The 26630-nt window shown below is 36.9% G+C and overlaps 1 protein-coding gene across 3 annotated transcripts in view; it reads left to right on the top strand.

Moving 5' to 3' along the window:
• GNAL (G protein subunit alpha L) overlaps nt 1-26630 on the top strand; it is a 111099-nt gene that overhangs the window by 23706 nt on the left and 60763 nt on the right. Inside the window, exons 1-4 of one of the 3 annotated variants that reach the window (XM_053466195.1) lie at nt 15033-15120; nt 16534-16606; nt 17870-17924; nt 18338-18457. In XM_053466195.1, the coding sequence (XP_053322170.1) occupies nt 16572-16606; nt 17870-17924; nt 18338-18457 (210 nt within the window). In that variant the 5' untranslated portion in view covers nt 15033-15120; nt 16534-16571. Of the gene's footprint in view, nt 1-15032; nt 15121-15459; nt 15966-16533; nt 16607-17869; nt 17925-18337; nt 18458-26630 lie in introns of those variants that run through there. The other 2 variants (XM_053466194.1, XM_053466193.1) reach the window with 2 other exon arrangements.

Raw genomic sequence — 26630 nt, 5'->3', positions numbered from 1 at the left:
GTGGCAGCAAAGACTTAGAAAGAAGACCTAAAAATGGCTGCTATACAGTTGCTTTGTAAAAACTTCAAGAGTGAAAGTGTTAAAATGCATTATTTATAACAAGATAGTTCATAATTGTTTTTGGATTTGCTGTAGTCCTTTTAAAGACTAAATTCTGTACATATTTTTATAATTGTGGTTTATTGTACATTTTTATTTTTGTGGTGCTTATTTGCACGTGCACATATGTTTAACCCCTCAAGAGCAGTAATATTCACACTACAGTTTTCTTTTTTTTTTATTCACTCTTTATTATTTAGTTGTACCAACACAAGTGATGTTTTTATACATATTACACAATAAACAATGTTTCTAAAATTAAGAAAATAGGCAAAAATATGGGAAAACAAGCACATTTATTTAATGGAAGTACATCTTATTTGATCTAAGCCACTTCTAAAAACAAACCTAATTAACATTCAGAAGCACCCCTAAACAGCATAATACCCCACATGCATAGTTTATCAAAATAATACACTATAGACTACCCTGTTTTAAGCTTCTACATCTCCCATATGTGCCAGGTACATCACTGCTCTTGTAGGACCAATTGGTTGTGTCATACTTGCTATGTCAGCGTTTGCAAGGGCTAATTTAGCCAATGCTTTTCTGCATTATATGCTATTTCCCCATGTTCAAATAAAAAATCTGCTTTGTCCCACATGCACCTAGTTGTACCTAAAGCAACCTCTATATATGTTATATACCTCCAATGATCAGTAGAGGCAGGTCTAGGTGGAGCACTCATACATGAGTAACTACTAAAAGTGTAAAAATAATGTGTTATCGTCTTATCTAGGCTATTGGGTGCATTGTACTCTGATCTGTCACAAAATTTCATTTTTGCACATTTAGATATTCAAGAATACACTCCAGTCACCTTGGAGGGCATATTTTGTTCTTGTCATTTTCAGCTTTTTTATGAATCAGGCCTCCTGGACACTGCTCTTCATCGCTAAGGATCCTCTTACTTAGGCATGGGTTTCATAAGGTTAACTTATACTCTGGTATCTTGCATAGTACCCATGCCTCTCAACTGTCCTTCCTTGCACGGGACAGTTCCAATTTTGCTACTCTCTTCCCCAGTCCAAGCAAGCTGTACCTCTGAGGTAGAGCTCAGCGGGATTTGGGATTCCAACTCCATGGTCTCGATTTAATTCTTGGTGGTCTCGGACACCGGAGAACGCATACTACGCGCTCTACCTCCAAAATTCCGTCCCCCCACCATACCGTCCCCATTTAATGGGGTAGAAGTCTGGAGGTATGCATAGGATAGCTGTACATACAAGAAGAAAACAAGATATTTTTGACTATGTAACGATCCCACAGCACAGATATATTCTACTTCATTTACACAGGCTGGTTTTGTTTGCATACGGATTCCAAGCAACACAGAGCGCAAACAGCAGATTAGTGTGCTATCTTAAAATGTGTTTTGAAAAAATCTCTGAAGAATGTGCTTTTGTGCTATTTATATAACATACTTGTTTGCTGGGGTTTTGATTTTCTTCATGATAAAAGAGTCAGCTGTATTTAATGGTATCGGTGGTTTAGCTTAATTGTATAAATTTGGAAGATGGTATTTGTGGCTTAGTTTATATAAAAGGGGAAGCTATCATAACTTGCTATAATTACCTCTGGTAATAGAAGCAAAAAAATACTTGTTTTTTCCTCCTGGCATCAAAACAGATAATGCTAAATGTCATGAAAACACTTACCGTTAGCCATCATCCTCATGGTATAAATTGAATGAATGATTAGTCAGTCGAATAGATGGATCATTTGGTATGTGAATGCAATAAAATCAGGGGCACCCTGTCCGTGACGACAGAAACCTGGAAACTAAAAGTGCAATTTTGGTTAAGATGATACCTTTATTGGCTAACTGAAGCATAATAGATTGCAATTTTTGAGACAATCTATCTCATCTTCAGGTATCATATGCCTGAAAATTCAACATAGTCTCAGAAGATTGTGTTATATAAATTTTATCGGCTAACCAAAGTATTATAGATCACAAAGTGTGGCCCCCGTGCCAAATGAGGCCCACCAGACATAGAGGTGCGGCCTGCCTGTGATCGGCAGCGGAAATCGCGCCGACAGCGGCATCCACGACTTGCCGTATTCACCATAATACAGGTTACAATAAAATACCAAAAATGAACACATTTTAAATAAAAATGTGTTGGAAAAAAATAATAAAACTTACTCTGGGCCTGCATTCAGGCAGGTTGTAATATGGAGCACACTTGAGGCCTACTGAGGTTGGATGTGCTTTAAATCATCCCAAAATACACAATAATATGCAGTATTATTAATATGCAGAGTGTATAATAAAATACAAAAATTTTATGTACATATATTTCTATACATATTTTGTGTTTTAAATATAGTATGCACGGCATAATAATACTCTATTATTGTGAATTTAGAGAAGACTCCCAACCTCAGTAGGCCTCAAGTGTGCTCCATATTACAATCTCTAATTATATGGTTACTGGTAACTATTTGATAAAACTTTCATTAAATAGTTACCAGGATTCTCATGGCTTTGTTTTACTGTTTATTTAAATCGTTTTCTGTTACATGGCTAGCATGCTTCAGTAAAAACAATCTGTTGGCTGCGTTAGCTTAATTGCTAATATTACCCTGTATTAACATGCATTACACGGCTAAAAGGCCATATTTTCCCTCGATGAAAAATGAATGCATCCCACGCGCCACATACATACATGATCAAGTGGACCCCTGCGCAAAAAACTTGGATGCCCCTGATCTAGGTCACTTCTTCAGATATTATATGCCTGAAAAAGAAACCTAGATAGTTTCGCTAGCTTGCAATCTATTATACGTTGGTTAGCCAATAAAAGTATCATCTTTACCAGATTTGCTTTTTTTCTTTCAGCAGCCGACACGGTACAACCATATCACGTGAAAACTGGGCAGACTGGAGTGTTTAAAATGGGACCACCTACTGCGTCTGCTTTTGCTTGGGGAGGTGAAGGGTGCTAACACTGTGAAATAAGGATGGGCATTTATTAGCTTTATTCTACTAGTCACTTTCTTCTTTTCTCTGTATAAAAGAGAGCACCAAGGGTACAACGTGAGCAGGGCATTTCAAACTCAGAATGTGGATGTTTCTACACCCCTATAGAACAAACACCCGAAGATGTGATCAAGCTTTTTTGTTTACAAGTTATTCTAATTGTTTTGAATATATTTTGAAGTTAACCTTTCTCGCTTATACTGTTTACGGACTAACCGGTAACTGTTATGTGGTTACTGTTGTGCGACATAAAAAAAATGTTGGCATGGAAGTGTACCTTTTAGTTATTCCCATGACAAACATGTTTACAGATTTCCGTGTAACCTAGGATACTTTACAGAGTCATAGAACAGAAGCTTAAAAAGAAACTGCGACTATAACTACAATACTGGACCCTTAACAATTAACCCGAATGCTGTATTGGGATCTTTTGGTGGTCTTTTGAGATATTAGTTCAAACGTTATCCCTCCCACCTTAGTTTTAAAACAAGGGGATAGAAAATTAAGCTTTTCTGGATCAGCTCTTTATTGAGGCATGAAAATTAGTATTTTACGTCTGCAAATAATCTTTCTAAAACACAACATTTTTTTTTGCTTTTTGGCTTTCTTCTAAAGAGCTTTTAGGCTAGGTTTCCACTTGGTTTTTTTTTTTTTTTTTTTGCTAAAAACGCCCATAAAAACGCCAATTCAGCCAGATGTTAGCTGTTCTTCAATAGGAAATCGCACAATGCCATATCCACTTGGCATTTTTCTGTTTGGCGTTTTTTCAGTCCTCTCTGCTTTTTCGGGCTCTGTGGCAGTTTTTCAAAATTGCAGCATGTTGACACTATGGCGTTTTTTGCAAGGAAATCTTGGTGTTTTTCTCCAATAGAAGTCTATAGGAGAGAAAAAACGCCATGAAAAAGCCATGTGCGTTTTTTTTCCACAGTTACAATGCAGAGGATGGACCCAGTATCTGTGTGTCCTACGAGAAATAGGCTGAAAACAAACAGTTTCACACAAAACAAAGTTCATATTGAATTTTACACCATTTGGAACAAACATGCCATTACAAACAAACATACCCGACGCATTAACTGGATCCTGCATGCCAAAAGCAACAGCAAACAATTTGCACCATCATTTGGGGCCAATCTTCCTAGAGGAGCAGACATTCGGAATAAAGCATGCCTTACAAACCACAGAAAAGAGACAAAAGGGTCCGCCGGGGCGTGTTTAAGTAGAACTCTACCAAGGAAATTACATCAGGAGGGGGCAGATACTTGCCTAAGGTCAAAAAAATGCAGTGGCACTTTTCTTGGCGTTTTTCCTGGCGTTTTTCTTTAAGAAAATAACGCAGGACAAAAACCCAAGTGGAAACCTAGCCTTACACAGATATCAAAAGGAGTGTGAGAGAGGGTGACAGGCATACAGTCTGACTCTGTATTGGTATTGCAAATTACTATCATGCTTTCATTTTTGGTATTGTAAATTACTATCATGTTTACTGCCATATAGTCTGGGAACAACTAGATTGCCTTTCTTAAGAGTATTAAAGCGAAAAGGCAATTTCTGTACCATTTATCTGTTTCGGACTCGCTCCCTTAATTTTCTCCAGATCTCTTTCAGAAACGCGGCTTTCTCTTTGTCTGCTTCGTACCCCTTCCATATATTTCAGTTCATTTTCATCACTCATACCCCTCTATCTCGGCTACACCGATGTAAACATACATTTCAGCAAGTTTGTGTAAATAAGATATGTTTTAAGGGACAGAATTACAAAAGTATGATTGGTTCAGCTCTCTTTAACAAAGGTGACCTTTCTTAAGTGGTATGTAGGACTCTAGTAACGTCTCACTTTGCAGAGATTTTGTCTCAAATGAACAGAGAGCATATCTTTCAGAAATCTATTTGACAGTGAATTAACCCCTGTGTAATAATGAATTGTATATAATCCTCTGTAAACATAATGGGACTGCAGCTATGTTATAAAATCACTCCCGTCTCTCCTGCGCCGTTATTCGTGATTACGGTCTCTCCTGTTTTTGGTTTGTAGCACTGTCTTGCTGTTTAAATGTTTCCCATGTGTCATTGTACTCGGTATCCTGGTACTTCCTGTGAGCTCTTGGAACAACGCCAGGTGGAAATGACATTGTAAATATCCAGAACTAGATTTTTGTTTTAAACTCTAAGGAAACAAAGGCTATGTATAACGTGAACTTTTTTGTGGTTCTGCTGACCACATTCGCAAATCATCCGTGCGTATGCAATGTGATTAAACCATGCAGTTATAGCATGCAACTATATGCAACAACACACAAATGTACATAATTGTGCGATTTACACACCCACATATACATGCGCATTCACATATATAGACACTCCATATACACACACATGCTCGCTCATTGCATATTGTTAAATGCAGCCTACTTCTCTCCATGCCAAATTCTAACAGAGCCCAGCTTCTGTTGATACTCTGTTTCTATGCATTTTTATGGTAGGGGGCTGCTGGGACATGGTGTTCTACTTTACTGACTAGTTGGAAGCCTGGGATCCCATCAAATACACAGAGCTGTGATAATAGGGACACATGGCGTAATTTGACTGGAGTGGGAAGTCTGAGCTGGACATCACCAAGGATAAGTGGCTGTGTCCTGCCCTGTTAATTAGCGGAGTAGCCACCATAGTCACGGGCATTTTTACAGTGGCCACTTGCAACTGAGCTGGTGGCTGCACCTAAGATACTAATCTGAATCGCAGTGCAGTGGTACTCTTTCTTTAATATATTGTTAATAGTGGAATAACAGTTGCTTTAACAAAAAAGCACAGCTTTGCTCAGCGATATACTATAAAATATTTTTCCTTCATATACATTGCTGAAGTAGACTTGCCCATAAATCTACATACAGTCCATTTGGATTTTGCCATGCTTGTTCGGCTCACACCCTTACCCCTTACTGTTGCACTCTGTAGTATACTGAGCCAATAAACCTTAGCAGATTTGTCATGTTCATTATACCAATCAACATTTAATATCACAAATGAACAACCCGTATATTTTTAAGAAGCCATTTCAGTTTCTATGGCTACAGCTTCTGGGTACCTGCTTTTGTGTCACCTGACAATTAAATGTTTCTGGCAAAATTTCGAAATGATCCAAAATTTTACTTGATTAAATAACTATTTCTAGGAAAGGTTTTGGGTATTCAGCAGTACTAGGCATGAGGTTTCCGCATACGGTTCCAAAACTGTTAAAATTAGAGTTGGTAGAACAATGCCAGCTTGAGCCGCTGGTTTACCCAGCTGTGTTACTTTTTATAACTCCTTCATATTAAATAAAGAGGGTATAAATCTATATGTGTGTGTGTATGTATGTATGTATGTATATATACTTTCTAACATCTCAATCAGCCCTTAATGAACACCTGGCAGGTATTGAAAGACAGAGACAATTAAGCAAAGTTTGCATCATTGACACAATATTCATCATAAGAAAAACAACTTGGTTAGATGGTTGGTGTCTCCCCATTGGTGTCATAAATTTTGTATATTACCCTGTTTAATCATGGAGCCATATATCCGCAGTAAGCATAAAAGTATGAGCTGTGGGCTGTGTTCAAGGACACATTGGTATGTAAGTTACCAAGGTTAAGTGTTGATATGAGCGATTTCATATATACCGTGACTAAATAATAATCAGAGCTTTAGGAAGAGGTCAAATTGCGTCAGGGCCTTATTCTCCAGACAGAAGAAGTTGAGTGAAGATGACGTAAAGAGAGCCTCTGATCTAGGCTGTTTTGAGATCTGCTCTTTCGGGATCTGCTCTTTCTGTAATACTGCATATTTTATACACTGCTTTATACATTTCTATTCAGGAGTATTGAATTAGCCTTCAGAATGAGTGAAAAGCCACAGGTTGTATAGACTTCAAGAATAGAAGAATACGAAATCCAGTGGGGATAAATATACAAGTTCAGTCTGCTAAAACAATATGCAGCGCCTAGTAAATGATTAACAACCTCCTATAGGCTGAGAGTAGGATTCCATTGCAGTGATCACAAAGGTATCATGGGAAATGAAGATAAAATTCCATTAAGTGCCCTCACGATGCCTTTGGTGGACAACAGTTTAACAATAGAAACACTTATATAAGGAACAAATAAAAATTAATACAAATAAAAGTGATTCATGATTTTGATTACAGGACACAATTTATGATTTTATCTAGATTTAAACAGGCTCTGACTAGTTATCTGGCACACTGGCCAAATGTCCAGTGGGCCAGTGCCAGGTGGCGCCGTTCACTGACACTGCAGACCTGGTCTCTTAACGTGCATCCACTGGGATGGAATGGGCACATAGGAGTACATGCAAGAGTGTCGCAGCATAGTGTGTGGGCACATCTATCCAGCAGGCAGTCACACATATCCCTTACGAAAAAATTACTGCAGTTTTTTGGACATGAAAAAACTGCAATACTGCACTTTTACTGCAGTATTACTGCACATTTACTTCAGCTTTACTGCATTTGTACGTCACTGTACTGCAGTTTTACTGGAGTTATTTTTGTACAGAAGTACAAATGCAATAAAGCTACAGTACATTGAATTACAACTGTAGGGTTGCAATATAAAAAAAGTGCAGCATTGCAGTTTTTTCATCTCCAAAAAACTGCAGTATTACTTCAGAAAAACTGCAGTAATTTTTTCGTAAGGGATGTCCTTTATTGGTCACTGACCTGAAAGCCCCAGGACTGATTTAAATCCCTGGTCCGTCCTTGGACATGACAGTTCCTCTTTAGGAGGTGTACTCTGTAGTATTAAAGTCTTTCATACAGTGGCTAAAACATAATTAGAATAGTTGAATGATGTAGAAAGTTGGATATATATTGAACCATCATATAAGGTATCACTAGGATCATTCATTAGAAATGATACCATTGAGGCTACACTATGTCGACCTGTTTTCTTTTGATACTGTGTATGGGTATTTGCCGTGTTTTTACTGCTGGAGGGACAGGAAGGTTAAATATTATATATTTCTTTTGTGCAAACTGAAGGTGTAAAACTGATGAAAGATTTACCTAGACCATAAACACATGAAACACATTGATGGAAGACAATGTATCTGTGTATTGTTATAAGCTGTCTCTGACTAAAAGAATTTGGCAAATTTGTAATTCTTTTAAAGAATGTAATCTGTTCAGAAGGCCTCTGTTTATGCAGAAAGTTTTAGAGCGTTGGAACATTTCTCCTGTTGTCTCTCAAGTGTGAACGTTCATTTGTCTGTCCTGTAAAATCTTAAGATAGAAGAAGATTGTACTTCCTTAAACATTTACATTTTTTCCTGTTCTTTTTTCCAAAGCCACTTCTTTCCCAGAAATATAGCTGGGCTTGAACCCAACGCCAGGGTTGGTTCCACCTCGTGAAGATATGTAAGAACAGGTTCATACTCCTCCCCATACTCAGGATTTTTTATCTCTTAGGATGATTTCAAGGCCTTTTTTTCTTTTTCTATTGTGGCCAGTATGACCACCTCTGCTTAGAAGTACATGTAGAATAGTGGAGAAAAAAAAAATAAAAAAAATATTTAAGCTTTATGTAAAAAAAAAAAAAAAAAAAGTTGTTTAATTGATATACCTTAGATCTATGAATGTAAATTGTTTTGGTCAGTGAGGCCTTCCTGTTTTGTTGACTGATGTATAGGTGAAAGATTAACCTAAAAAGATTGTAGCATACATCTTAGTGTAATGTTAGTATAGCGCTATTTGTTGTATGAGAAGAAGTTTCAGCACATTTGGGTCCTGTGTTTCTTGAAATTGTGGGAAAAGAAATCTTTTAGATTTACTAAAAAGCTGGTCTGTTAAATCAGACATCAAGGGTTAGGTTGAAAATAAGTATCTGCTTAGCCTAATGATGTTTTTAATGTGTGAAAGGAAGCACTGTAAAAAATATGGAAAACAGGCATTCAAAAACACACAGTATTGGTCAAATAAGTCAATTGAGGAAAATTTTAATGAATATGTAATTTGCAACTACTTTGAAATGACTAATACCCCACCTGTGCTATGTGTGCCCTAGCGAGTACCTTTTTGTGCTCTTTAGAAGCAAGAAGTAGGTGTTCTAGATTTTGTTATTTGTAGTATGTATGTATATATATATATATATATATATATATGTGTGTGTATATATATATATATATATATATATATATATATATATATATACACACCGTATATTATGCTATAGCTGCTCTAGGGCGAATTGCTGTATCTTTAGGATTAGATTAATTTTGCATGAGTACTTTTCGCTTAGATAGCACGTAAAAGGTTCTGATAGCGAAGCTCTGGATGAATCCAATAGGGTTGACATGATGACCTTGGAATTTCCCAAAGCGTTATTTAGATCAGAATGGTTGTCTATACTGGCATTGTTTAAGGAAAGTTCCTTCGCAGTCAGGCTCCACCTAGCAGAAGTCAATCACCAAAAGGTCCCGCAGTGTATGTGTGCTGAGTTGCGTGCATGTTTATTTTTGTAAATACCTGAGGTGGCTGCCGACAAACTGTATCAAACAATTATCACCTCAGGATTTTTTCAGAATGATGTCCATGAAATTGGGTGACAGATGGGGACATTGCAAAATTCAAATATTAAATACATATTGTTATTTTGGAACAAGATTACTTCAATGCATACATGTTAGTAAGGAAAGTTGGTCCTTTGTTGTCTCTGGTGCAGTGTTTAGATGTAATGTATGGCTTGTGCGGCTCTGACCAACACAGCTGGTGTATTGCTTGGCTCTGCTTTATGAGCGCCATGGAGCATAAGTCCAGTCTGTAACATCCCGGGTACAGAGCTAGTGCCACCAGTCTTGGTTATACCAGAGACATATAACTTTTGCCTGGGAGAATTCTGGTCAGTGACATTGGAATAAACAAAATTATAATTAGCAAAAGGGACATGGACACCACAACGTATCCTTTTATTGATCATCAGCACACTGTTATTATGACAAAGGTGAGCAGTATCCACAATTAGCCTGCTAAAAAAGCATTAGAGTATGCGGAGGATACGTCAAAGGTGTGTTTGGGGGTTACTCACGCCTTACAGCTCATATTTAACCTGCCTTTTGCTGTTTGCAATAGAAACGGCATCATAAAAGAAATATGCATCTTTTTAGTATATTGAGCTCAGTCTAAAGTATCAGAGTTTTTATTCCCATTCAGTGTCTGGAATGGACAGAGGTATGGGCTGTCAGAGGTGTGGTTTAGGTATATGGCACATATCAGAATCTTAATTTTTTTTTTTTTTTTTTTAAGCAACGTCCACAGGAATCTTCTCATAAAGGGCGAGGTCTGGAGAGCATTATTTGAAATCTGGACAAAAAAAAAAATTTAAAAAAAAATTGAAATTCTGTCAGAGTAAGGCAGAGAACGTATGTGTAGCAAGTCCTGCACAATATCTATATTTATGATTTCTTTGTACTCATTTAATTGTTGGACAAGTAAAAGCACCTAACTAGTGACCTAACTGATCACCAAAAAGATTGCTCAATTAGGCATTTTTTATTCATAATCCAAAACCTCCATGCACTGAAACTCAGACATGAATTTTTTAAAAAAACAACACAGCAATAACAATATATTTCTGCTTATACAAATTCATAGGATTGTTTTATGTGTTGGTATTAAATTATTGATTTTTTTTCTATTGTATTTGTCTAGGGATATGTATTTTTAGGCTAAGTGTCCAAAAGTAAAAATCATTTCCACTAAGAGAAAAAAAATTAACGGCGGTTTATTTCATTAAACATTTCCTATAATAATTCCTATTAAAAGAAAAAATGGATACTGCGGGATATTTTTATCCTTTGATTTCCTATAAGTGAAGTACGGATAAATGATGTGGAATTGCAAGCTCCATTAAAAATAAAACGACCTGCGTTTTATCTCTAGCCCAGTGTGATCTCTAAGCCAAGAGTCGCAAACATCTTTGTAAAAGCATAGATCATGCCGCCGTTTAGGGCATGCTTCCTAATCACGAAAAACGTCAGTCTCTCTACCCCCTCATAGCCTCTAATAATACCTATTGCTCTAGGGCAGAAGTGTTACTAGTAGTTATATATGCTGATGTTAGCACACCCTAGCATTATGTTAAACATTGGAAATGCACTTTCCACGCATCTACAAGGTGGCCTTTTTGGGGGTGGAACTGAGAATTGTATGAGGTTTTGTCCTATTTCCAGGCTCCAAGAAGCAGGTAGACGTGCCAGCTAGTGAAGAAGTGTCACTTTACCCAATAAAGCCTAATGAATGATTAACATAACAAAGGAGGCTTAGTAATAAAAACAAATATACAGCAATTAAATAACATATACATCTAATAAACATACACAAAAAGGTCATCATTGTCGAAATCAGTTTTTCCTTTCCTGTGAGGGACTAGAGATAACAAAATACCAGGTTTACATAATACTATATAAATTGCAGATACAGTACCGGCACTGTTTCAGCAGTGTTTACCGCGGGGTTAACGGCTTTGGACAATTACGCAATGTACCTAGTTAGTTGACCCTATTAGTAAGCTAAGAAAAAACCTCCTGATATGTCTCTCTTCAAAGTGCTTACTGGAAATCTGAGTTTATAACAGTATTAAAAGTCACAATGTGTACAGTGTGTATATGTGTGTGTGATTTGGGACAAATATAATGAAGAACAACACTGTTTGTGTTGAGTTCTTTTAGAAGCTGTGCCGGCTACTCTGCCCAATGAACAATTCTCTAACTAAATGCAGTGTTAGAAATATTATTCCTAGTACAGGCTTACCCCGCTGTCCAAACATGGAGTGATCCTACGAAATGTTTTTGTAAGCTGAAATGACGTAAAGGGAGCTATTTTAGCTTTTCGGTTTTTTTTGGTTTTTTTTGTAAAAGCGAAAATCCTCTTTGGGTTTCATTCATTTACCGAAAACAGGTATTAATGTAGGTCTTTTGTAAAAGCAAAGTGACGCAAAGCCAATTTTTCGAAAAACGGGGGATACCTCTAACTATGTCTGAACCCTTTTTTCTTGAAAGAATTGTCATGCAGCACAAAAGCAAGGACTGGTAGGTCGTTGCCATAAACTTTATAAAAAAAACTTCTTATGGGTCTGTTTTATGCCTTGATTTAGGAATGAGGCAAACATTTATACAATTAAACCATTATTTGCGAGAAGGCTTTAGACACGGAGTTATAAAATTACTAGGAATTATGGTTTTTAATGCTGCATTTAGTAGATTCTAAATACTTAATATATTGCAATACCAGCAACAGGGAATATGAGTAGTTTATTCAGTTTCTTAAAAATTGTGTTTAATCAAGCAAAATTTGCAAAACAACACAGTAATTCTCGTGTGATTATGTCACAGTTACACCAATTTGTTGTTACTAGCATCAAATTCACAGGTTTAAAAATATTGTGCTGGTTTTTTTTTTACTAGTTTTTGCATATTAGCCATTTCAATGTGTTCTAGCTCTGTGACCTCAGCTCAGTCTACTATATTATTATTAATTATTCTTTTATATAGCGCCATAGATAAATGGCTCACCCAATAACTAATGAAAGTCTATGAAGGAAAGGACTTCATTAGCATTGCCGTAAAGAATCAGCTTAGTGGTCAGTGCAGGGAAAGTCACCCAAAATATCACATGACTGACAATGGCTATGACTTGGCTATGCATATGGTGGAAGTCAGACCTCTGAAATATAAAATAAGACATAAGCACAATTTTAGTGCTGCATTCAAAAAGGTTTTATCCTGGATGTAATAGTTCCCTTTTAATAAAAATGCCAAATAAAAAATAGATGTGAAAGTAACAAACTTCAAAGAATATACCAGTGTTTTACTGCTCACGTTTTATATTAAGCATAGAAAAGTTGTATGATTTTTTTATTATTGATTTGATCTAAATGGTATGAAATGTAATCCTATTTTATTTTTTTAAATAGTAACATGAAATTGTTATTTAACAATTAGGCTAACTTTAGAAATGATAAAGACATTACCCTTTATTTTCATTTAACAGGAAATACCCACTTATTATCAGCAGTTAAACCCAAAGGTTTGTATATACCGTATATTGTATATAGATGCTCTCAATTACCTTTTTTTTGCATTTTTGTGATCCTTTTTGTGTGTGCCTGAATGTTGTAGTGCCTAATATGTGTCACAATGCCAGCCAAATCCAATTGCCAAAATAATGTTAACAATGTACACCATGTTTGCAATTTTGTAATCACTTTTATTGGATTTTGGTAAAAAAATAAATAAAACCAAAACAAAAGATGTCTTTATTTGTCTTGCAGGATTAAAAAAAACAGTAGGATCCAATTAAATTTTTTATAGTATTTTGCTGAACAATCAGTAGAATATTTCAGTGGGAAGCTGAAGTACTGAAGCGATTGTGACCTGCCCAGTATTCTCACAATGTAGCACTAATGGTCAAAACATCTTGACCTGCCTGGTGTCATCCACTGTTTCTAACAGCACCTCTTTCTATTTTAGAGGTGCAAATAATGCCTCTTCTGGTATTGATTAATCACAAATCAGATCCAATTTTTCCAATGAAAAGCTCTAATGATTGTGTATCGGTAACACTCTGTATGTTATTATGGACAATTAATTTTTTTTTAACAAATGAAAGTTAAAAAATAGAAAATGACACACCTCTTTAGCAATAGTGTAGTGTTACATGGAAAGAACATGTTGTACATAGAAAAGAAAATCTAGAAAATGTGTAGAAATCTACTTACTGTAATTAGACTGGAGAAAGTAGTGACTAAAAGCCTGTTTGTGTGTCTTTGTTTTACAGATATTAACATTTTGAGGTGCTCTGGTTTAAATATATTAAGTCAGCAGCATCATGACCTAATGTGTCATGACTGGAGCTGCAATTACAAATATTGCCACTAGGGGCCATTGAGATCAAAGGCAAACAGGTGCCTTCATGACAATTACATTTCTTGTCCTAGATGTTAAACTACTCTAATACTGTGAAAAAATAAAGGAATCAAACACATCTTTTAAACTGGCTTGGTTTCACTAACTGTGCCATTTGGAGTCACATCTTGTCACAAAATGTGGTTTACCTACCTGTACAGTTCATAGAAACACCAAACATTGGGAAAACATGGTGAAATATATCACAGTATTATTCATTTTGTTCACAGGTCATATTCTAGCTTGCATTCAGGGAAATGATGTCTTGTTGCGTTTTCAGTAAGGACTGTTTTTTGTTTCATCATCTCATTAAAGAAAAGGATAAATTCTAACATACCGTAATAAAATAGTAATAGATGTAACTTTTGTTGTGTTTTCTTATTTTTGTTCTAGAGATTAATGAATGGCCTTCAAATGTAGAAAATGTTTTAAAAAAAAGGCAAAAAACCTATATATTACCTCTCTGCGTCAATGTGCCACAATCCTATGCCACACAGGCTCTTGTAGTCTATGCCCAGGTACACTCACAGTGGCCCATCCCTCACACATTGCAAAACGCAATAATTGTGAACCTCCTCTGTTCCATTGAAGTTATGACACATTTTTTTTTGTCTCTAATGAACTATATATTTGTTAGCCTTTTGGTTACTTGTGTATACACACCATATCAACCATTGGAGGATCAAAAAGGATTGTGTTAATAGAAGAAATGTATTTCCTTATTACGTTCTTGACATCTAAACTGGAATCAAATGATGGTGCAAAACACGTCGCCACTTTCTGGCATCTAGGGGTTAATAATATAGGCAAAACAACCCAGACACTGTCAGTGGACATGGTGAGCCAGCAGTTCTCGGTGGCAGCCACTAGATGGCGCATGTCTGCGGCAGTAAAGGTGCAGGTCCACTGAGAATGTCGGAAGTGAGTGGAGCGCGCACAGCAGCGCATAGCACCGGGGCAGTAAGGGTTAGTGCAGAGGAGGAGGAAGAAGTAGGCCACACGCCCCTTCGGCAGCTCGGGAAGAAGACTTAGGGAAGCCCAGCATGCACTGTGTGCTGATGATAGGCTCTAATACAGTAGGTGCATCCTTCTCCCAGGGGCTGAGATGTGTCTTTAGTGGAGGAGGAGGAGGGAGAGGAGACACTGCATGTGTGTACATATGCATGCTCGGGGAGGAGTGGTCTTCCGTCTATTTCCTAGCCTTGCAGAAAGAGGCAGTGCTGAGTTGGAATAGCACTGAGACAAAAATAGCCCGAAATTTGCAGAGAAATATAAGCAGCATTAGGCTGGTTTCCAGGAGGAGCCCTTCTCTTTTTCTCTCTCTCTCCCCTTTTCTCTCTCCCTCTTTGTGTTATTTATAGACTCCTGATTTTCCCTTCATAGCAATTTTCCCTTTTGTTTTTTTTTTTCCTTTTTATCTTTTTTTTTTTTTTTTTTGCGACGTTATGTTTCACCGGCATTGCTGACACCTGGAAGAGAAGAAAGGGAGGGGAGAAGAGGGGAAGAAAAAAACCGAGAGAGAGAGAGAAGCGAACTGATCAGAGAAAGAGAGAGAGGCACAGTGACTATTTTTAGCGGCGGTCTTCCCGTCGCAGGAATATATAAATTCCTGGCTTCCCCCCCTCCCTCCTCTGCAACCCAGAAATCCAGGGAGGGTGTTTATTGGGATACAGCGCACGGAGAGATCGCCTGCGCCTTCCGACTGCCGGAAAGGAAGCCGAGACATTCTATTTATTTATTTCGAACGTTGGGCACAAGTAGACATACACGAGGAGAATAAATATGGGGTGTCTGGGCAACAGCAAGACGGAGGATCAGCGCATTGACGAGAAAGCCCAGCGAGAGGCCAATAAAAAGATAGAGAAGCAGCTGCAGAAGGAAAGGTTGGCTTATAAAGCGACACACCGGCTGCTGCTGCTCGGTAAGGGAGGAAGGGGGGGGCAAGGCGGGGTGGCACGGGCACAGGGGCCCGAGCGGGTCTGCAAGGGGTTAATCCCTAGCACTACTACACACAGCGGCGGGGTGGGGGGGGGTTGGCTGGTGGGTGTCATTTGTATGTATATGGGGGAGGGGGATACACATGTACACAAGGATTTGGGGGGATTGATCACCAATGGATATGTGTATGTGATATATATGTATATGTGATCTGTGTAGCATTATCATTAGAACACATAGGACATGTAGTATGATATTGTGTGGTAAGCAGGATACCGTGAATGGCATGTTTCTAGCACACGGTGCGGACATGCAATGCTGTAAACGGTGCGTTATCACGAAGTGTTGCATTGTTTAACGTTCACCTCGCTGCTGTTTTCTTCACGCACGCGACGGCTGTGAACGTCTACCGTTTTTATATAACGTTTTATGCCCGTGAGCCCGGCGGCGGCGGTGGGCATGTAGAGGGCCTCTAGGTGTTCTGCGCTCTCGCGTGGATGCTGTCTATAATTCCTGTGCCTAAATGGGGAATTTTCTGTATTTTCTGACAGGTGCTGGCGAGTCAGGAAAAAGCACGATTGTGAAACAAATGAGGATCCTCCATGTCAATGGATTTAATTCAGAGTAAGGAGAACCGCACACCAGTCTTTTATTCTATGTCTTGTTGTGTTGTTTTTTTTTTTTAGGTATTTGTTCCTTTTGCGTACCCGGCCTTGCTTTTTAACGTGTTGGCGAATTGACGGCGGTGGAAAACGCCGAGCGTTTGCATCGTGCATGGATGCGTGTTTTTTTTTTTTCCTCCCCTGTAGGCTTCTGTACTGTATTTTATACCGCTGCTACTGCAGTGTTTGACAGGCCCTTGTGTAGCAACAACATGGCGACTACACTTTCACATAGCAGCAAATATCTAAATTCTGTGTCTGTGTATCAGCGAAGCGGTAACTAACGTGAGCTGAGGATGTGGCAGCTTTTTTTTTTCTTCTTTTGCAAGCACACCGCCGTTGGAAATATGTATAATTAAATGACAGCCACAGAGGCCGGGAATTTCCATATCTTCTCTGTATCTGTTTATACATTATGCCCCGCCGGTATTGGTACCTGTGCCACTTAGCCATTAGATTTCATTGTCCGGGGGGCAGCGATAACGATGGGACACGTTTAAGTTACGTCGTCTCTGTCGGCCACATTAAAACTTGGAATGAGAGGGAGAACTCCATCCAAACACCTAGCCAGCTTTTGCGGCCCCCTTTCCTGAGAATGTAGCCCCCGTAGATGACCAGTGGGCCTCCATATTGTTTTCATGTTAATAAGAGTATGGCAAAAAGTTGGCAGATTAGTCAATGTATGAACATGTATATAATATGTTTATACTTCATGGCTAAATAGAAATATAGTGCGGGTAGCTGGTTATACTGTAAATATACAGAAAGGGGCGCAGAAAATCTAAAAAGCATAAAAGGCATACCCATTCAGATTCCCGGGTTGCTGCTAGAATAATAATGACCAATAAATACACAAAACAAAGCAAGAATTAAGTGCTACACAGTGAATACCATTCCAAAAAACACATCTACGGCATAAATATTGGGGATTCTCTATGGCCATATATTGCTTAGCCCCCCGCTACGTCAAAGTAGCCCTAGTTTGGCGAGCCCTATCTAACTTTTCAATGCCACGTTGCTTACCAGGGAGCTGAATCGGTGGGACTACACTGCATTTTAGCCCAAACGAGACTATCAAGCAATTTAAAGGAATTCTTGCTTTGGTTTATATTAAACCGTGTTGTCCAATCCTTTGGACACTTGTAGGATAATAACTAAGTTCATTGCCTTAGTTTTCTTAGAAGTTTATAAAAACAAAACGTAACTTTTTGTATCTGTACTGCAGAGAAAAGAAACAGAAAATCCAGGACATTCGGAAAAATGTAAAAGATGCCATTGTGGTAAGTTTCTGTGTTTGCTTTTTTTATTAATTGCGGAATAGGTTGGCCCATTTTGTAGTTTTTCCAAGGTTTTCGTTGATCTTCAAGCCTTTTGCTGGCCGGTCTTACACTGAGAATATTCTGCAATGCCTCGGTATCCGTTCATATTTGTGAAGTCGCTGTATTTTTGTAGCTCCATAAACTTTCACTATCGGCAGATGACAGCTTGAGATATATTACAGGACTCTCTGGCACCATGAGAGCTGTTCATGAGACCTTATAGGACTTTAACACCATCCGTGACATACCTGTGTTTTGTATTTTATGGGCCTCTCGGTAATGCTTTGGCTTTTCATGTTTACATGCTGTGTTAGATGCGCTCTACTCGTAACTTAAAGCTGTTCTGTTATAAATTCTGACCCATGTCTTCGCAGACCATAGTATCTGCAATGGGAACATTAATACCCCCGGTTCCACTGGCGAATCCTGAGAACCAGTTCAGACTTGATTACATCAAGAGTATAGCTCCACTCTCTGACTTTGACTATACACAGGTAAGACATTGATTTTAATATTAATAAAAAAAAAAAATATATATATATATATATATATATTTATTATATATATATAAAAAAGTGGTTTATGGGATTTAGTGTCATGGGTCTGGTTGACAATCAAGCCATAGTGCAAACTCAGGCAAATATAAGCATTTTGGATGTCAATAAGTACATTATGAAAAACATAGCATATTTTTCAAAATAAGACATCCCTAATTTTTAATTAATAATTAAAAGCCAATTGGAAAATAAATAATTGGGGGGTTTTGGTGTGCATTTTTTTCCCCTTAAAATGCTTATGTTTGATTAAATATTCCACTTGTGGATTCCATATTCGAAACCTAAAGTTTACAACTCAGCTCTGGCAAAATGGCTTGTAAATAGCGTGATCGATAAATCTACGTGGTGTTTTAGAGTGTGTATGTATATATATTGTTTATTATTATTATATATCTGATCATAGATATTCGATACTGTATAATGAATTAGCCCGGGCTTCTTGCTTGTGCTGTGTCCTTGTTGTAGAAAGTGTGTTGAGTTTGCTTCCTTTTAAGTCATTCTTTTGGGGTCTGATTGGTTTCAGGAAGAAAAGTTTGCAAATGTAGGTAACAGAGTTGCAGTTGATGATGTGTATCAAAAAGAGCTAGAAATGGATGGGCTTAAGGGTGACCTTTAAGTAACTGTGGCTTTTAGATCTGGAATAATCATCATTATTGTACCATGCTCCTGGTTCCAGAAATAATGTAACCTCATGTTAGCGATAATTGTCATACAATTTTAATATATTAAACCTTTTTTGGTTGTTATCATCCATTATTGTAGTTTGTATCATTTGAGGGGTTTTCAGTTATATCCCAGCATGATCTTTGTGGCTCAATCTTTACTGTCATCCTACAAGTTTAGGCTTAGGAAGAACCCAATAGAACAAATGTTTTTTTTTTTTCATAATGTTGTTTTGTCGCTTGGACGGTTTGGTTTTTGAACGTTTGTTTTGATGCTTCTTTGACGTTATTGTACAATAAACTATAATGCCGTTTTGTAAACTGGCTTTTTGGACTGTTGCAAGTAACGCTTTTGTCTTCTGTTTATTTATAATTTCTTATGACTGCCCCGTTAATTATAACAGTAAAATATTTTTGTGGTTTGTTTCCAAGAAAGCCATTCCTTTTACTATGTGTGATGTCTTTGGAAGTGTCTTTATCCCCAGCCCACTGTACCAAAGGTCATGCTTTAGGGACCACTAGGAGAGGATGCACACTTTTTTAAAGTTAAGCGATATTATATCAATGTATTAACGAAAATCTGTTTTGGAAGAATTTCTTTTGTTGTATCGTGAGAAACTCCAAGGAAAATAAATGTGTGCTTCAGGATGAGAAGTTTTGATGTGCTATATGTTTGCTTGTAGGACATTCATGAGCAATGTCAGATTTCAGTGTGTTCTTTGGGTAGATTACCCGATGTGAAATGCCCTTATTCTGCTTGTCAAATCATCAATTCTGTCTTAATAACTTGGAAATGCCAAATCATTTAAAGCCTAAAGAACTATACTTTGCTATTGCTAAAAATATAACAATTTGTTTTGCACTCTTTGTATTTGAGAAAAATAAACTAGATATTATTCTTTTAAATGCGCTGATGTGCTTTCAGACAGAGAGGGTCAAATAACGGCGGTCTTCCATGTTCATTATTTATTATTAAAGTACTCTCCAATTTTAAGAGGGTTGGGATTTGGGAGCACAAAAAAGTAAAGGTCTCTAGCTAGACATTCCAAAAATATAGTACCACGTTCAGTGAATTGCCACAAAATGTTGATGAGTGACTTCTTTCATTTCGTTGTAAAACTTGTGCAACCTGGCAGTTATGTCATAGAAGTAATCTTGCTTTATAATGTTGTAATGGAAACTTATCTGGCCTTAGTTCCTTCCCCTGTAGTACTCATGCGAAGATAAGTAACTTCTCATTCCTGTGTGCTGATATCTGTGCAAAGAAACATTTGGTGATCAGTTCAGTTCATATTTGTTTTTTTTTTTTCTGGGGGAAATCGTTTAAAACCAAAAATGAAAGTGTTTAGCTGTGACTTAGTGTCACGTACTTCAATTTTTTTGCAGACTTTGTGATGTTCATTTTAACTTGCCACTCCGCTTTCTTTATAATTAAATCGGTATCGTGTGTGTAAGAGGGGGAAAAAAAGCTTTTTACCTAATTTTATTCTCAGTTTTTCCATTATTTTTTCATTCTTGCACCACTTATTGGGGACATCGGTTTCACCACCCAAGTACCATTTGTAGTCTTGGACGAGGCCGACGACTGATTAAAAAAAATATTTTTATAACGGGAATAATAGGCAGACTAGATGGGCCAATCGGTTCTTATCTGCCATCAAAATTCTATGCTTCTAGCGCTGTGTATTCTGCATTCCTGCTCCATGTTTCTCTGTATAATTGCCAGCTGTAATGCTTATCTTCACATGGATGGAATATAACTTGGTGGCTACAACAATTGATTGGGTCTGCTTTTATCTCATCCTTAATTTCATATTATATTGTCTTTTAAAGGGACAATAGAGAGGTTACCGAGCAAGCAATTAAACAGTTATGATGATGATGATAACATACATAGTATGACTTCGCCTTTTTGAAGTTGTGCATATATATATATATATGGTGCTTTTCAATAGAAACAGTAAAATTAGTCCCAAAGGTAAAAAAAAAAGTGTTGTCAGCATTTGTTAATGAAAATAAAATCCAAGGACATTCTGATTTCTAAATCAGAGCCACAATATGACATTAACCATTTGGTTTTATGTCCATTTTTTTAAATATAGGAATGTGAAGAAAGCATACAAAGTATTTCAGCTTTAGATATCTTACATTAGTCTATTAAGTATGAAAAATGTTTCAACTTTGTTTTGCGGATCCGTTTTGCAACCTCAACTGAAACCAAACATCAATCGGTACTTGGTCAACATAGCAGGGATTGACTGTTTTCAATTTTAATCCTGATTTATTGATCTTTTTTATGGCCTTTGTGCGGTACAGTTAATAGATTAGGGACACATTGAGCTAGGAGCTGTGGAAAGTGATCATGGCGTGTTACATAATCGCCTATCTTCATTTACATGGCATGGTCCGACTCCATCTGCTGTGTCTACTTTTAGAAATCCTGTCGTCCGGAGTTTCCTGATTCTTCTTCTTCTTCTTCATTCGTTTAAGTTTGCACTTTACCAAGCCACGAACGTAAGGTTTTGTTACTCCGTGTTATAGGAAGTAGGGACACAGAGGAAGCTTAAGGTGATAGGTTAAGGTGCATGTGTATGGAAGGTTGGAGTATGGAACGCCCGCTTGGTTATAAACATTTGCGCTGCAGGTTTAAAAGGAGCTTGCTGCAAACAGATTAGTTATTGCTCATGACATCAAGCAAACAAGAATGACACAATAGTTTCATGATGGGACTTGGGAAAACCTGTGTTTTTGATAAGATTTTCAAGAATGTACACAGGCAATCTTTTTTTTATCTCCTATTGTTGCTTTTAATTAAATACATCATTTTGCACGTTGTAGGATTGACGTAAAGTCTTCGTTTTTTTGCCCAAAGTAGAGAATTTAAAATGATGATTTTGGAAGATGTTTTCTCTTTGCTCCTGCTAGAGGCATATTATGTGTTCTCCTGTCAACTTTCTACAGAAATGTTATCCAAGTAGATTGAATGTTCTTCTTAATTGTTAGGGGAAAGGCTGTTAAGGGTTAATCGAAAAAACACAATTTAAAGAGATATCACAAACATAAATTGCAAAATTAGCAAACAGAAGATTAGGGGTAATGTAAAAACCGTTTTGTATGGCCTGGAAACATATGAGATGTCGGCAGAAATGTTCCAAATGTTGCCTTAATACTTTTTTTTTTTTGCACTGGAATCACTTTTTAAAAATCACCCCATTTGTTTGAAAGTCATCCAAAATTTTAAGAAACCACTATACCTTTTTTATGGTTTTCAGATGCTTATACAATTTAAACCTGCTTAGAAAAGTTAACTATGTGTAGTAACATTATGCTTCGTTCCAAAAAGTTAATTCTAAAAGTTTCTGAAACTTTTGGTGCATTCTTTAAAATTATTTCGAGAACGACATTTAAAAGAGGTGTATAAAACCATCAGTTCCTTGTTGCTATGAGGGTTTTCCAGACCAATTGACAAAGTCAAAATTTGGTTTATCTGTGAAGCTTTAAAACATTAATATCTTAAAAGTTGCTAGTGATTTATTTTTTATTTTATTATTAAACATTTTTGAAAAAAAAAATTCATTTAAACTAATTTCGTTAGCTTTTTTGGGTTCCTACTATTTAGCATCTTTCCCATCTGTGCTGTAGTGAAAGTGTGGCTGACTTTTCCTGGTCATTAAACGAAAAAGTATTTGCCATAATCTGTGACTCGCTTTGCATCTAAATTTGATTTTAGTAAAGCCAGTTAGCCCAATTTTATCTTCAAACAATAATTATTTCTTTAATATTTGCCATTAAAATATAGAACACCTTCACGGTTTAAAATTATATTTTTTAAAGTCTATTTTGTGGACTTTTTATGTTGTATAAGTTTTTATAGGGTTCCTAACTTTTATTGGTATTTTTACCGTAAATCCTACATTAAATGAGCATTTTTTATATCTATATATTCTTGGCATCCTAGGCTACAGTGTACACTTTGTTTTTTGTGTATTTTAGAGTATTTACCTTTATAGTTAGCAGTCAAATTTTATTTATTCTAATAATAACAATAGCAAATAATATGTGACTTCTGCATAATTTAGAACAAACATTGATCTCTCTGTGGTACCGCTTGCTTTGATAGTTTCATACATGTAACCAATACAACTTGGTGGTTGTTTACCACGCGATTAGGGTAAAAGAGTCCCAAGTGTTCTAATTAGTAGACTTTAAAAAACATTTCAGGTTTAATGGGCAATTCTGCATGAAAACGTGTCCCATATGCCTTTATGTCCTGAAATAGGTATTTTTTTTTTAATATTTCATCATCTCTTTACTATACTTTAGTTATGTATGATATGTTTTCCCTACCATGTAGAAAGTGAAATACTTAAGTCTTAATATGAGTAAATAGTTATAGGTTCTGTGATTAGAGATGGCAAGGTCTGGGGGGGGGGAAATGGAAAAATTGAGGAAAAAAACAGCTTTTTTTTTCTGGAAAAAATGAAGCAAAATGGTGTGTGCCTTATGAAAGATGCACAAATAATGCCACTTACTCAACTTTAACATTTGCAATTGGTGCTAAGGTGCGATTGTGATCGATCTCCTCGTCCAACTCCTCTTTCCTGAGGGAAAGAGGGGGTTACCTGATCTCATGTACAGTTGAAATGTTCTTAGCATATACAGACCTTGCAACAAGAAATAACGTTTTAAAAAGCCAATTTATTGTATTATTTACTGAATAAGCTGGACTCTCTTATTTCAAGCATTTTATATACACTGCATTTCAAGTTTCCAGTGTAACCCAAAAAAATAAATTTGTAAAACTACTCCATTCTGCTTTATTTTTTTATTTTTTTTTAATTTTTCTGAAAATTTCATTTTTTTTCTCTGTCTTTTTCTCATGGCTTAAACATTTCCAGAAATTATCTGTGATCCATACGATCCTTAGATGTCGATGGATCTTCGATTTTCTTGTCGAGTCATAAATCTTCTCCAGCTTGCCGGGCACGTCACTTTATGTAATTCTACCACGTGTATTAGATTTGAACAATAGTTCTGATTCTCAAATTTAGAGGAATTTGGGATTAAGTCAACTAAAAGCATCTTCGCTGCTGTGATCTAGTTGCAGCAGCAAATTGCACTAAATTCCAAACTTTGTTTACTGACTGGCCACAAAGTCACGGGAAAATGTGTTTCCAATGATTTAGCTGGAATCGCACACAACAAAGCCAGTCGCACATAGGCCAATATTTTTTATTGCCCAGCCGCCCCTTTCTAATCCCACATGTGAAGTGCTGCAGCTTGGTCTTCTAGCAAACGCAATGTGTGAGGTTGTATTAATCTGTATCTGTCCGTATTGCTTTTATGTTACACGCACACGCACACACGCTGTGAACATTACATGGTTTAGTATATTGCATTTACGTTTCCAGAGGGGTTATATGTTTCTGGCTTTTATCTTCTATCCAAAAGGGTTTTTTTCTTTTTCTTCTCATTCGATTTTTTACATTTGGAGCTAAGGATTATGTCTTGTTGTTTACAAAACTTAATATGGTGTTACATACAACATGCCAGGCCTACGCCCTACATCAAATCATAATAAATCACCCATTAGGAAGAGGTAGCATCCCTTCTTTAACCCATTAAGTGCCAATGATGGGTGATACATCATAAGGAGGCAATAAAAGGTTAAGATTCTTAATATTTGGGGCTTGTTGGGTTAACATCCCAAACTGATGTTCCTCCTTTGTACTGCATTATCTGTAGCTTTTACAGGACTTTTTTTTTTCCCGCAGGCAAATCTGTTTCATGTTTCATTCATTCACAATCTGATTTATAAACCAGGAGCTGTTACTTATTTCTATGTATTTTTGTGGTGTAAAATAAAAACGTTAACGGATGGTGTAAAGACGTGTACTTTGCCTGTAATGATCTGCTTAATGTTTAGTTTTGCACCAGGTTTTTGGGCATAGGGTACAGAGCCGGTAGACCGCGGTATTTGTTTGTATATGTCGGCATCGAGTTTTGTGATGGGCCTGGATCAGGTAACCGTTATGCGGATGTCCTCCTCAAATAATAATAATAAAATGTAAATCACAAGTTGATCAAGAAACTCCTGAATCTTTTTTAAGAAGGAACCCTAGTCAATTTGCGTGGCTAGGCATATTTTAGGCTAGGCATATTTTGGTTTATTATATATTTAGAAAAAATGTGTTTGTGGTATGTATGTGTGTGTGTATGTATATGTATATGTATATATATATATATATATATATATATATATATACAAAACAATACACTTGCATTTTTGCGAAATAATCATTTAATCAAGCTAAAAAGATTGGCACGTTCATAACTTTTTTGTGGGGGTTATCTTTTCTTTTAATGCAGGTTGGGGGGAATTACTTTTGCACTCTCTTAGGTGGCGTTCGGCTAAGGACCCCCCAGCTAGGGTGGCCGCATCAGCCATTTTTTTTTCTTTCTTACCTTAATCTCACAGTAGTTAACTTACGGCAGTACATAGTGATGAACAGAGGTGAAATCGATAACATACACTACCTGGAATTTGGAATAGTGCACTAATACATTTTAACTCATTGACTAACTACTTGAGACTAAAAATCTGGTAAAATAAACTAATTTAGCATTAATTGGGTTGCACGGGTAAGAGCAAGTTGAACTACAGATTTTGGGAGTTAATTGCGGATAATAATCCCACTCGCCTGGAGGCTGAGGCACCTGGTTCTTAACATCGGATGGTTTATTTTTTATTTTTTTGTGGCTCATGTGTATGGATGTAGTCTTGGATGTCAGCTAGCAGCCAAACTGCCATAGTTTACATGTTGGTTAATGTTGACCAGCTAGGTCTGGGGCTTGAAACCTGGGGTGGCGGAGATTAAATACTATGTTATGTTTCTTCGTCATACAGAATTCAAATGTACAATTTATACTGTTTCACGTATGTCTGTCCTTTAAATGTAAACGCAAAAAAAAAATCGAAAGACAAAATGAAAGCAGTAGATTAAACCTAGTAATAATACATTCACTTAAGTGCAATGGTTTAAGATATACTTTTTGATTTCAGTAGTATTCTGGCAACCACCTCTCAACTGGGAATTGAAACTACGGAATGTTAGTGTATGGAGGGTTAACGGTTAACCAGCTCTGGCATTGAAAGTGTGTGAAAGTGTTCTAGAAGGGGTGTAAAGGTAGTGGAAAAACTGGATTTATGAAACTTTATTTGAAGAAGTTGATCGCTATGAACCAACAGCAAGCGCGTGGAATCAATTTCTAAAATTAAAATGTTATGTCTATATCCTAATCTCTAACAGGCAAAATCCCAGCGATCATCTCTTGTGTTGTGTTGTCCGGTTTTGCTCGGAGGTTAGCCGATTTACACTAAAGTGTTTTAATTCAAGTAGGTAGAATTTGATTTAAAGTTCATAAAAGGTAATGCTAGAGGAAAATGG

The sequence above is a fragment of the Spea bombifrons genome, chromosome 5, assembly GCF_027358695.1.
Source record: "Spea bombifrons isolate aSpeBom1 chromosome 5, aSpeBom1.2.pri, whole genome shotgun sequence".
In the NCBI taxonomy this organism is placed as follows: domain Eukaryota; kingdom Metazoa; phylum Chordata; class Amphibia; order Anura; family Pelobatidae; genus Spea; species Spea bombifrons.
The sequence above is the reverse complement of the archived record's forward strand: the minus strand, read 5'-3'. Positions and strand labels throughout refer to the sequence as shown.